General features: G+C 55.2%; 2 protein-coding genes and 1 non-coding gene across 3 annotated transcripts in view; 1 reads left to right on the forward strand and 2 right to left on the reverse strand.

Moving 5' to 3' along the window:
• Window positions 1–4,072, reverse strand: part of GET3 (guided entry of tail-anchored proteins factor 3, ATPase) — a 6,492-nt gene extending 2,420 nt beyond the window's left edge. The window contains exons 1-3 of the mRNA XM_007469102.1: window positions 3,904–4,072; window positions 2,948–3,095; window positions 53–201 (exon numbers count right to left, since the gene is read on the reverse strand). Coding sequence (XP_007469164.1) covers window positions 53–201; window positions 2,948–3,095; window positions 3,904–4,064 — 458 coding nt within the window. The 5' untranslated portion in view covers window positions 4,065–4,072. The remainder of the gene's footprint in view (window positions 1–52; window positions 202–2,947; window positions 3,096–3,903) is intronic.
• On the reverse strand, window positions 1,655–1,727 carry TRNAE-CUC (transfer RNA glutamic acid (anticodon CUC)). Its single transcript has one exon. It is a non-coding gene; the product is annotated as a tRNA-Glu (tRNA).
• A 1,449-nt stretch (window positions 4,073–5,521) lies between the features above and the next one.
• TRIR (telomerase RNA component interacting RNase) lies at window positions 5,522–8,645 on the forward strand. The gene is made up of 3 exons (XM_007469103.1): window positions 5,522–5,924; window positions 7,824–7,901; window positions 8,206–8,645. The coding sequence occupies exons 1-3, from the start codon at window positions 5,574–5,576 to the stop codon at window positions 8,311–8,313; spliced, it is 537 nt and encodes a 178-aa protein (XP_007469165.1). The 5' UTR covers window positions 5,522–5,573; the 3' UTR covers window positions 8,314–8,645.
• The last annotated feature ends 2,781 nt before the right edge of the window (window positions 8,646–11,426 follow it).

Raw genomic sequence — 11,426 nt, forward strand, 5'->3', positions numbered from 1 at the left:
CCACCCTAGCCCCAGGCAGCATCGGGCACCCAGAGTCCCTGCCGGGCCTGACCTCATGACCTCTGCATAGCTCATGGCCTCATCGATGCCTGGGAAGGCGCTCATGGCTTCCTGCATCATCTTCTTGCCCATGCTCAGCATGTTGTCCTCCTCAAAGAACTCGTCCGGCAGCTCTGCCACACCCAGGCTGGGGTCAATCTCCTGGGGGCCGAGAGGGTCAAGACTCAGGCTGCTGTTGCTGGAGCCTTCCCACCTGGGCACGGAGCCCGAGGGAGCCTGTAGGGTGCCCTGAGCACAGTCCTTCACCAGGTCACAGCTGGGGAGACCTCTGAGGTGCCCTGGCCCTTCCCTTAGGCGCTTAAGGTCTCGGGTGGTGGCACAGATTGTTAACGTCTTTCACAAGCACATGGAAAATCGCCAACTGTGCTTAGTGTCCCAGAGGGAAGCCAGAGTGCGTTGCAGTGCCTTCTCACGGACTGTTCCCCGACCCGGGCCTGTGACCTCTTCCAGATCATTCCTCTAACATGAGTCATCCCTGACCGCCCAATCTAACAGTGCAGCCCTAGGCCCCTCTGCCCTGCCTTCCTTTCTTCTTAACATCTGGCCTCTCCTCACATGGTTTACTTAGCATGTTTTTCACTTGTCTCCCCAACCAGAATGCTGGCCCCACAAGGGCAGGGGGTTTTCTGTCTTGTTCACTGCTGTGTCCCCAGTGCCTGGAAGTGTCTGGCACAGAGTAAGTCCTCAACGTGGATGCAGATTCCATGAAGGGGATGACCAAGCCTGGGGTCCCTGGCCCATCCTGCACTCATTGCCTCTCTATCTCCCGCCTGTGTCACCTCTTCTACTTGACTTCATGTCTCCGGTGGCGAAGCCCTCCACTCCCTGGCCTCAGAGGTCATTTCCCTGCAGGGAGCTTGTCCACACATCACCCCCCCACAGTCACACCCTTGATCAGTTGTTCCTAGTCACCAGGCCACTCTCTGACCCCAGCCTTCTCACTTCCTGTTATTCTAGACCTTCCTGGGCCACCTCATCCCCGCACCTCTGCCCGCTTGTTCACCGTCAGTGTCCCTCTTGGGCGGCCCTCTTATCCAGCCCAGTCTCCACAAGATGCCTCTGCAAACACTCCCTTCTCCCTCTGTGGTTGGCAAAAGCCCCATCCTGTTTATTCACAGCTCGCTGGCATGGCTACACCGAGGTGAACATCAGGGGAACATCCCAGACGAAGAACTCAACCTTGCTCCCCATTCCTGATCACAAATCTCCAACAGGCACTCGACGAGCCAGAAAATCCACCCATGGGAATGTTAATGCCACATCTTCTCCCTCCTCAAACCCCTTCTGGCCCGTGTGCCCCTCACCCTCTGTTGAGGCCTGTGCCTCGCCTGTGCCTCAGTGAGAAAGTGAAGCCACTGGCTGCCAACACCCTCATTTCCTCCCAGGAAACGCCCCAGTCCCCCCACATTCCTTCTAAGCCCCTGGTCCTGGCAGAGCCCAAGTCCTGGGTCTGTGCGCTGGAGCGAGCTCACGCCTGCCTGAGGCCCGTCCTCAGCCAGCATCCTTACTCCTTCCTGCAATATCACTTGTCCCTCCCAGTTGAAGCTTCCCCCCGCCGCCCCCGGCTGCACCGCGCAGCTTGTGAGATCTTAAGTTCCCTGACCAGGGGTTGAACCTGGGCTCTTGGCAGTGAGAGCCCAGGGTCCTAACCACTGGACCACCAGGGAATTCCCTAAAGCATGTGCAGCAGCAAACAAACATGCTCTAGCATCTCCTTCCTCAGAAAAGCCTTCCTTAACCCTCATTCCCTTCCCCCTCCAGGGATGGCTATGCTCATTTCTCTGCTCCCATCATGGTGATCACTGTGTCCACCTCAGCTCACCCATTCCAGGCAGGCTTCTGACCCCATTCCCAGGGTGATCTGCTTAAAACTGATGTGCCTGCTAGAGCCGACAACCTTTCTGCCCTAGTCCCTTTGTCCTCCTGGAGCTTAGGAGCCCACACTCTCTGGCTTTCCTCCCACCTCACCTGTGGCTCCTTCTCGGCCTCTTTCAATGGTTCTTCCTCCTCCTCTGCTGGACCCTAAATGCTGATGTGCCCCCGGGCTTGTTTCTGGGCCTCTCTATTCTTTCACATGCTCCTCCACTCACACAGCTTTAAATACTACCCTTGGGACAATGACTCTCAAATCAACGCCAACCTCCTCTGAGCTCTAGCTTCACATAACTAAGCTGCTGTCCTGATGTCTCCACTTGGATGACCAGTGGGCACCTTGGTCTCACTGTGGCCAAATAAAATTCCTGACTTTTGGTCTTCTAAACCTGCTCCTCTCCCAGTCTTCCCCACCTCAGCTGCCCAGGGAGCTAACTAAGACATGTACTTATGCTTAATTCATTTTTTTCTCTCACCCATTACAAACAAGCAGTTAAATTGCTTTACTTCCAAAATACATCCCAAATTTGACCACTTCTCACCCCTCCTCCCAATTTTGGGCTGCCATCATTCCTAGCCTGGTCACTGTCCCAGTCTCCTTGTTTCCATCCTTGACTTACAATCCAATTTCTGCATGAGAGCTACAGGGAACTTTCTGGAAAATGGATTTGGCCATGACATTACTCTGCTTAAAACAAACAGCTTCCCATTAACTTGGAAACAAAGCTAAACTGATCTCAGTGGGCTGCAAGGTCCTACACCATGTGGTCCTGATTGATGTCTCCCTCCCTTCCCTTGCTCACTAAGCTCCAGTCACTCTGGCTTCCTTTCTGCTCCACAAACGTTCCTCACTCGTTCCCCTGTGGGTATGCTGAAGAAGGAGTGAAAGTGGAGAGACAGAGGATGGAGAATGGGCAGGACACGGTAGCTGATGGTGGGTGTTCCCAGGAAAGGCCTGAAGGTGACTTTGCCAGAGTTGGGGCGGGGGGGCGGGGCTGAGCCCTGCTGCACTCACCATGGCGAAGAGGTTGTCATAGCCTTTGACCTTGGTAGGCACCTTGGAGAACTTCTGGTCAAATGCATCCGAGATATTGTGGGCTGGGTCAGTGGAGATGATCAGAACACTCTCCCGCCCCTTGGATAGCTGGACTGCTAAGCTGCAGCTGGGCAAGGGAAAGGCCAAAAGGTGGGAAGTGAAGGGTTAGGCTCTGCTCCTTAGGTCTGCATGGGGAGAAGAGTCCCAGGAGCAGGGGACCTGAATCAGCAAGGGCCTTGAGAGAAGAGTGCGGATGACTGTGGGATCAAGCCTCAATCCCCGCAGAGGGACACTATCAGACCTCACCTACTGAGCCCTCCAGCTGGCTGTATAGTGGTAAGGTTCAGCTGAATGTGTCCGTCCCGCCTAAGGCCTGCTTCCTTGCTGGCACAAAGTAACATGGTCCAGCTATCCAGCCAACTTGACCCTGTGTCCCCTCCCTCAACTCTAAGCTAAGGGGTCCTTTGCATCTCCTGCTAAATTCGATAGTTCAGTCCACTTGTCCAGGGTAATTTGCCCCGGGGACCCCTCCCCCTCTTCCCAGCTGAATGGGTAGTCTGATCATGTGCCCTCTCTCCCGCCTTCCACCCCCACCCCCACGTGGGCATAGAATGGCAAGGTTCACCAGACTAGGATAGTTCGCCCCGGTGCCCCTCCCCCTACTCTGGGCTCACTCTGGTACAGTCTAGCTGATTGGGACATCTAAACGCTCTCCAGGCTCCCGTGCGCTGGATCCAATGTGGTTCAGCCCTTGAACAGGCCTGCATTCAGGAGGTAGCTTCCATTTGCTCCAGATAACTTCCGAAGAGTACAATCCGGAAGGCCCCAGCCCAGCCCTCCTGCCCGGCTGATGGTGGAAGACCCGGTCCTTGGCCTCCCCTTCGCCCTGTGGTACATCCCACCCGTTTTCCCGGCCACCACCGCAGCCTCCTTACCTGCAGGTGGTCTTTCCAACACCACCCTTGCCCCCGACGAAGATCCACTTAAGGCTGCGCTGCTCGATAATGTTGCTAAGCGTGGGCTCCAGCGGCTCCACATCAGGGGCATCCTCGAACTCCTCTGCCTCAACCCCCCACCCGGCCACCCCTGCCGCCATCTTGGAAACGGCTCACGTGATCAAGCGGAGCGCACCATGCAAAGCACCTACGGGGAAATTTCCTATCACAACCCCATCAAGGCTAGAAGATTGAACCAATTTTCTCATGGCCTAACTTTTAGGAGCTAATAGAAGCCATATTTCCAACGTCTTCCCCTTCCAAGGTTCAGCTTGTCAGCCTCTTGTCTATATTTTCTTCAAGGACTCCCCCTTCCTAATTAACATGTTGATACATCCCGAGTTACTCCCCTTTACTGATTGGCCCCTAAGTCTTGCAGCGCTCCTTTCATTGGCTACATCTTTTCTTACTTTTACCAATCACTCTCAGGTCCCGGTAGCCGCCAACCTCTCCTTAGCAACCGGCCAAACACCCGCTGCATACCTTTTTCAAGAAGTTAGATCCGAGGTCCACCCTGACCTGACTCCATAGGCTCAACTTCATGTCGATCATTCCCCCTCTATTCTCCAACCTGGGTCCCAACACCGCCTCAGGCCCGTCTCTTCTGTTATTCAATTGGCTGGGAACCACCGGGCTCCTGACGCAAACCAATCATAAACGAACCGATTAGTTGGCTGGAGGCCAACTAATCTGTGGGCGAGGTCCGCAGATCCTTGTCCAGTGAGCCCTGAGCCCCCATGCAGGACAGGACAGGGCAGGGACAACACTTGCAGCTGCGCTCCTTGTCGTAGAAGGGACCCTGTTCCCGAAAACCTCCTTCCAGTTTGCTCTCTGTCCGAGGGGAAACTCCAGTTCAGCCAGTTCTCTGAAACTCTGCCCTGGGCAGGAATACAGGCTGGGTCCCAGGCCCTTAGCGGACACTCTTAGATGGAGACTCCAGCCTAGAAATATCCGCGGTTTCATGAGTACTCTAGCACATAAAATAATACCCTGACTTTCAAATGGGGACCCCAGCTCCTTGGAGTCAGCTGTGTCTCTATTCCCAAATAAAAGCTGTCCCAGAGACAGGTACCCAATCCAGAGACACCCCCATTTCTATTCTGGGGGCCCAGGCTAGATATGCTCTCTAGTTAGTCCTAGTTAGGGACCCAGCTTCCGAGGTGTCAGCTGAGCACACAGCCTCAGGCGAGGTCCCACCTTCACTGAGATTATCCCTGGTGCCAGAAGTGGATTCTAGCCCCGAAAAGCTAATACGCCCCCAAGTCCCAAGCGGGAACCTCACTCCGAGAGCCCGCTACAGCCCCAGGCGCAGACAATAGCCTCATTCCGGAAGAGACCATCCCTGCGTAAAGTCTGCGGGAGTCTAGCAGGGCTATAACGATCCGCGGGGCGGGGGCGGGGCGGGGCGGGGCGGGGCGACTGCCCGCCGGTGCGTAGCGTCAAACCTTACTCCTCATTCACCCCGCCCCTCATGCCCCGCCTCCACTGCGGATGCCTGAGGGCCAGACCGGTCTTCCCGGCATGCATTGCCCGGGACGAGGCAAGTCTGGCGCCAAGCGCGGGCCCGGAGCGGCCTTCCCGGAATCCTTTGCGAGGTACCTGGCGACAAAATGGCTGCCCGAGGGAGACGGGCGGAACCTCCGGGCCGGGAGGCGCCGGGCCCCGCGGGCGGCGGCGGCGGCGGGAGCCGATGGGCTGAGTCCGGGCCCGGGACGTCGCCCGAGAGCGGGGATGATGAAGTGTCGGGCGCGGGTTCGAGCCCGGTGTCGGGCGGCGTGAACTTGTTCGCCAACGACGGCAGCTTCCTGGAGCTGTTCAAGCGGAAGATGGAGGAGGAGCAGCGGCAGCGGCAGGAAGAGCCGCCCCCGGGCCCGCAGCGACCCGACCAGCCGGCCACCGCCGCCGCCGCGGGTCCCGGGGATCCGAAGAGGAAGGGCGGCCCGGGCCCCACGCTCAGCTTCGTAAGGAGCCGCGGGGGTGGGGGCGGGCGCCAGGGCCTTCCTTGGCAGGGGGAATCGGGCTCGAGAAAGGGGAGCGGGATCCAGGTCCACCCTCCGACCCCGATGAGGGAGCCGTCCGGGTCACCCGCTGAGGATTCGGAAACTGGATTCTCGACGAGAGAGGTCTGGGGGCGGAGGTGGGGACCCCCGCAGTATGCCCGCAAGAACTGGGAGCTGGGGGAAATTCCATTGGAAACAGCGCTCCGAGGATGGGGAAACCAGGATACCAGGATTCCTGTTTGAGTGGAATCCCGAACTTTGGATACTGGGACCATCTCCCACTATGGGGATGGGGGGCATAGTCAAGTCTGGACTCTGAGCTGTGTGGATGAGAGACTCAGACTGCTTACTGTGTGACCCTAGGAGATTTGCTTGAGTTCCCTGAGTCTCATTCGTCCAGTGTCCATTTATTGAGCACCTTACCTTGTGCTGGGCAGTGTGCTAGGTGATGGGTATGCTGTGTTGATTATGACAGGCATCTCTGCTTTCCTGGGGCGTCTGATCTGGTCTAACCTCATTTTCCCTGCTTGTAAAAATGGGCATCATCGCATCTTCTGATGTGATTAGCACTGGGCTTTTCTTATAGGAAGGGCTAAACCAGTGGTTCTCAACTGGGGACGATTCCCCTCACATCATCCCCACATTTGCCAAAGTCTGGAGATATTTTGGTTGTCAGAACTGGGGGAGGGAGTGCTATTGACATTTATGAGTAGAGGGCAGGAATGGTGCTCAACATCCTACAATGCGCAGAACAACTGTCTCCCCCTCCCGAACAAAAATGATCCAGTTCAAAATGTCACTAGTATTTGTGATTGAGAAACTCTAGGCCACAGAAATGGTACCTACATTGATTGTCAACTCTGAGCTTGCTTTGTCTCTGGTGTTGAGAGCAAGTTCCTGTGGTATGGAGAAAAAAGTGTGGTGTGAGAGTAACGAACTGGGGGTCAAGTTTCTTCATCCGTCAAAAATGAGTGTGAGAGTAGTCCCAGCAGCGCAGGTCACTTAATGCCTGGCTTAGGGATAGGGATGGGATGTCTGTAAAGCCTGTTGCAGCCCCTGGGGCACAAGAAACCCTCAAGTCTGTGGGAGAAAACAGAGGACCAGGATGAAAGTTCAGAGTAAGACTTATGTTTGAGGAAGGGGAAGTGGCAGGACCTGGGCTGGTGTGAGAACTGGGTGGAGGCCAAGTGCCCCTCTGTGAGTGAGAATAGTAGTAGTTGTCGCTGCCTGTTTCATTTGTTCATCAAGGGGCCATTTGCAGGAGCACCCTCAAAGAGGCCAGGCCCGGTTATGTGTAGGGGGACAGTGTCGCTTGGTGGTTAAGAATGCTGCTCTGTGGCCTAGACACACCTGACTTTGAATCCAGCTCCACTGTTTGCTGTTGGCATGATCCATGGTACAGGCTTCTCCTTTTCAGAGATGTTTCCTCATCTTTACAATGGGGATGGTAACCTTCATCGTAAGGTGACTGTGAAAGTGGAAGGAGATAGTATATCCAAAGCACTTGGCACAGGGCTTAGCATACAGTAAGTGCTCAATAAAGGGAGCTGTTGCTGCCTGTGTGGTTTCTACTAGGGGAGGGTGAGGACAGTGCTCGTCCCCACCGATGTGGGAATTCTTTTCTCTCCCTGGGAGGGCAGCCCCGGGGGCCCAGGACTGCCTGGGCATCATGGGCCCAGGGCAGGCGCTGAGTCGCGTGTGCTCCTCTCTGATTGCTGCGCAGGTCGGCCGGCTGGTGGAGCTGGGCGCGGCGTCGGGACGGGCCACCGGGCCGGGCTAGGAAGGTGTAGTGGGCCTCAGCGCCGCCAAGGGCGGGCCCCGGCTCCTGTAACCGTTGCAGTCTTCTGTCCCCTCACCCAGGTGGGCAAGCGCAGAGGCGGGAACAAACTAGCCCTCAAGACGGGAATAGTAGCCAAGAAGCAGAAGACGGAGGATGAGGTGAGCAGGCTGGGTGTGGGGGGCCGCCCACGTTGCCTCTTCCTTCCAGCCTCAGTTCCTGGCCCAGGTGCCCTGTCCCTCCCTCCTCAGTATCTAGCCCTTGGATGGGTGTACTGGGTGGGGGAGGAGGGCTTTCAACAAAGTTCCCAGATAACTTGATTCTCCATATCTTTACCTCACACCCAAGACCTTTGCGGTGACTCTGTGGGTGGGTCAGCTGTCTCAGGACAGTCCTGACCCTGGTTCCTGGCCTCCTTGGCATCTCCTTCCCAACCCCCGTGTGTCCCTCCCCTCCCCCCAACAGGTATTAACAAGTAAAGGTGATGCATGGGCCAAGTACATGGCAGAGGTGAAAAAGTACAAAGCCCACCAGTGCGGCGATGATGATAAAACTCGGCCCCTGGTGAAATGACCCCCCTCCCTGCCTGCCCACGGCCTGGGACTCTGCGATGTACATAACTATTTAATGCAGCGGCAGCGCGGCAGCCTTTTTCCCCCAAGGACTTATATACAGAAGGAAACCGAGATGCTTCCCGCAGCTGCCGCAGCTGCGGACGATTCTCCAGGACTCTTTTTTACCTTGAGCACTTGCCTCCTGAGACTTCATAGAACAGTGGTTTACTGTCCCCTGTCTTCCCAGTTCCTCCCTCTCTCTGGCTCTTTCTGTCTCTTCCTCTTCTCATCCTCTCCTCCCTCCCTTTAGCCATCACTTCTGGGAAGTAAAGAACTTGACCTAGTGCTGGAGCTGTGTGCTTGGTTTGCCTTCTTTGCTGTTCTCCAACCTAAGCCCTCCCCTCATGGCTGGCACTGCACCCACCAAAGCCCGGATCTGGCCCAGTGAGGGAGGGATTTGGGATGGTGTGGGGGGAGAACAAGGGTGCATCACCTCCTGTAGGCCTGAACTCTCCTCAGGTCTCACCCACTGTTGGGTGTTCTTGTTCAGTGTCTCTTCACAGTCCCATCTGGGCTGGGCCAAAGCTGTCAGTTTGTTCAAATCAGAAGACACTGAGCACCTCTGGTGTGCCTGGGTTTTTCTGAGCCCTGTGGCTGCTGCAGTGAACAGAACAGACCATGCATGCTCCCTGCCATTGTGGAGGAAACAGACACAGATGAAAGGGGGAAGCCATTCTGGGAGGTGACTGCAAAGAAGGACAGGATAGAGGCTGCAAGGAGGCTCTATTTTAGTTGACACATCTGACCAGAGTCCTGAGGGAGGTGAGAAAGCCTGTCCCAGGGGTAGTGAACAGCCAGCATAAAGACAGGGAGAGTGCCTGGCCCTTATGGGCAGCTTTGAGGAGGCCCCTATGACTGGAGCTGGCTGAGTGAGGAGCATGGGTGGATTATATGCAGAGCCTTGTGTGCTAGGGTGAGAATTTGGGTGAGAAACCTTTGGGGGGGTTGTGAGGTAAGGAGCAACATGATGTGTTTTATTCGGTATGTCTTAACAGGATCCCTCTGGCTGAAGGGGTCTGGGCAGAACCTAGGAGATGGAGGAGGCCAGGCCATGATCAGGCAAGGGGAGGTGATGGGGTGTTGGCAGTGGAGGAAGTAAAGAGGGCTAGGATCTGGATTCCCGTGGGGCTGCTCTGTCCTGCCAGCTACCTGTAGCCCTTCCAGGGAAGGGGCTTGTTTGTCCCACCTTGCAGAACATGACAGTTGATATATCAGGGGACAAGGTATCCTAAAGGAAACCTGATGCCCCTAGTGCCCCTCTAGTACTCCTGGTACTTCTGTGTCTTCCTGGCCTCATTGCTCATCCTGCTGGAGCTGCAGGCTGCCTGGCTGCCTGCTTTCCCTGGAGCCCACAAATGTTTTAAGATGCCCTTGCCTCCTGACCCCTTTTCAAACCTATTAGACCTGGAGCAACATCTAGGCCCCCCCAGCTGTGGGCCCATCTCCCAGGCCTTCCCAGGCACGAATGCTGAGCAGCTCGGCACTCCTGCCCATCCTAGGGCCAGGCTCCCAACCCTCTTACAACAGGGGAGCATCATGACTCTGAGCATCAGGTGGTAACCATGTGCTTGGCCCTCCACCACCCGTAGAGGCAGCGGGAGGAGGGCTGAGGTAGCACCTACCCAGCCTCACACTGCCAGATTCAGCCTGTGGAGCGTGGGGCATTCCAAATACTGAGCACGAAAACATCAAACTCCCTGTCCTAGTGGAGCGAACATTCTCGTTGGGGGAAACAGACACGAAACAAAATACAGAACACCACATGGTTATACATGCTGTGGTGGGGGAAAAAAGCATGAAAGGGGGACTGTGATGAGAGTGGGAGAGATGGCAACTTTAAGTTGGTCGGGAATGGCCACACCATTTGTTCCAAGTCCCGAAGGAGGTGGGGCAGGCAGTGAAGATGGTCCTTGGAAGAGTGTTCAGGCTAAAGTAACAGCAGGTGCAAAGATCCTGAGCTGAAACCACGCCCGGCTTGAAGAGTGAGCAAACAGCCTTTGGAACAGGCAACATGTCCCCCCTCACTTCCTGCTAACACACTGTAAGGCTTGTCTGGTTTATTTTCCACATCACCTCAATGGTCTCCCTCCTACTTTCAGGATGCCGAGCTGGCCCAAGTGTGACTTTAACCTCGGGGATGTAGTGTGGGGGAGAGGACATAGGAAGCCAATGGAGCCAACTCTACCTCCTCCTCCCTCAAAGCCACCCACAGCCTCTGGATCTTTAAAAAGAAACATAAGTGGGAGAAGTAGGTCGCCCCTGCAGCAGCTCAGCCTCTATTCTGGAGTATCAGGAGGCCGAGGGAGCTGATGGCGTCCCAGCACCTCCTTTCACTGAGCTCGCCTGCCCTGACCTGGGGAAAGTCTGAAGAGGGAGGAGAATCAAATTCAGGTTTTGGTGAGTCACACAGTCCCAGCTTCAAACTATTCTGGTGTCTGTTTGCTGTGTGATCTTGGGCAAGTCATTTAGCCTTTCTGTGGTTCAGGTTCTTCATCTATAAAGTAGGGATAAAATAGTGAAACTCCTTGTAGAGTGAAGTTCTAAAGGGCAATGTTCATACAGCCATCGTTAACTCTGACAAAGTGGCTGTTATTGCTTCTCTAGGTGAAGCAATTGGCTTGTGTTTGGGGACCGTGTTTGAGAAATACCTTGATTGGAAGGTGCAGTGTGATGAGATGCTCAGGCAGGGAGGCTGTTGTAAACTGAGAGGTGTTTGTCTCCCATCTCATATTCACGGTTGGGCATCAGTTCTTTGAGTTTCTTTTTTGCACTGAGCGCTTCTAGTTGAAGTAAGTTTGCCGTGCACAGCGCTGTTGTGAGAATACCATTTGTACACTGACAGGTGCATAATAAATACGGGGGAAAAATTTTTTTTTTGATTTTCGATTCAGTATTGAAATTCACCATCAGGGGAGAGGAAGAAAGATCTGTGATCACACGAGGGCCAATACTGTGGACTATACAGGCAGCAGGGGTCACATTATTCCGCCCTAACTCCTCTCTCCCCCGAGGCCTGCTCGGGGCCGTTGGACACTAGACATATTAAAAGTAGGGGGTGAGCATTAACAAATT

The sequence above is a fragment of the Lipotes vexillifer genome, unplaced genomic scaffold (assembly GCF_000442215.2).
Source record: "Lipotes vexillifer unplaced genomic scaffold, Lipotes_vexillifer_v1.1 scaffold1699, whole genome shotgun sequence".
Classification (NCBI taxonomy): Eukaryota; Metazoa; Chordata; class Mammalia; order Artiodactyla; family Lipotidae; genus Lipotes; species Lipotes vexillifer.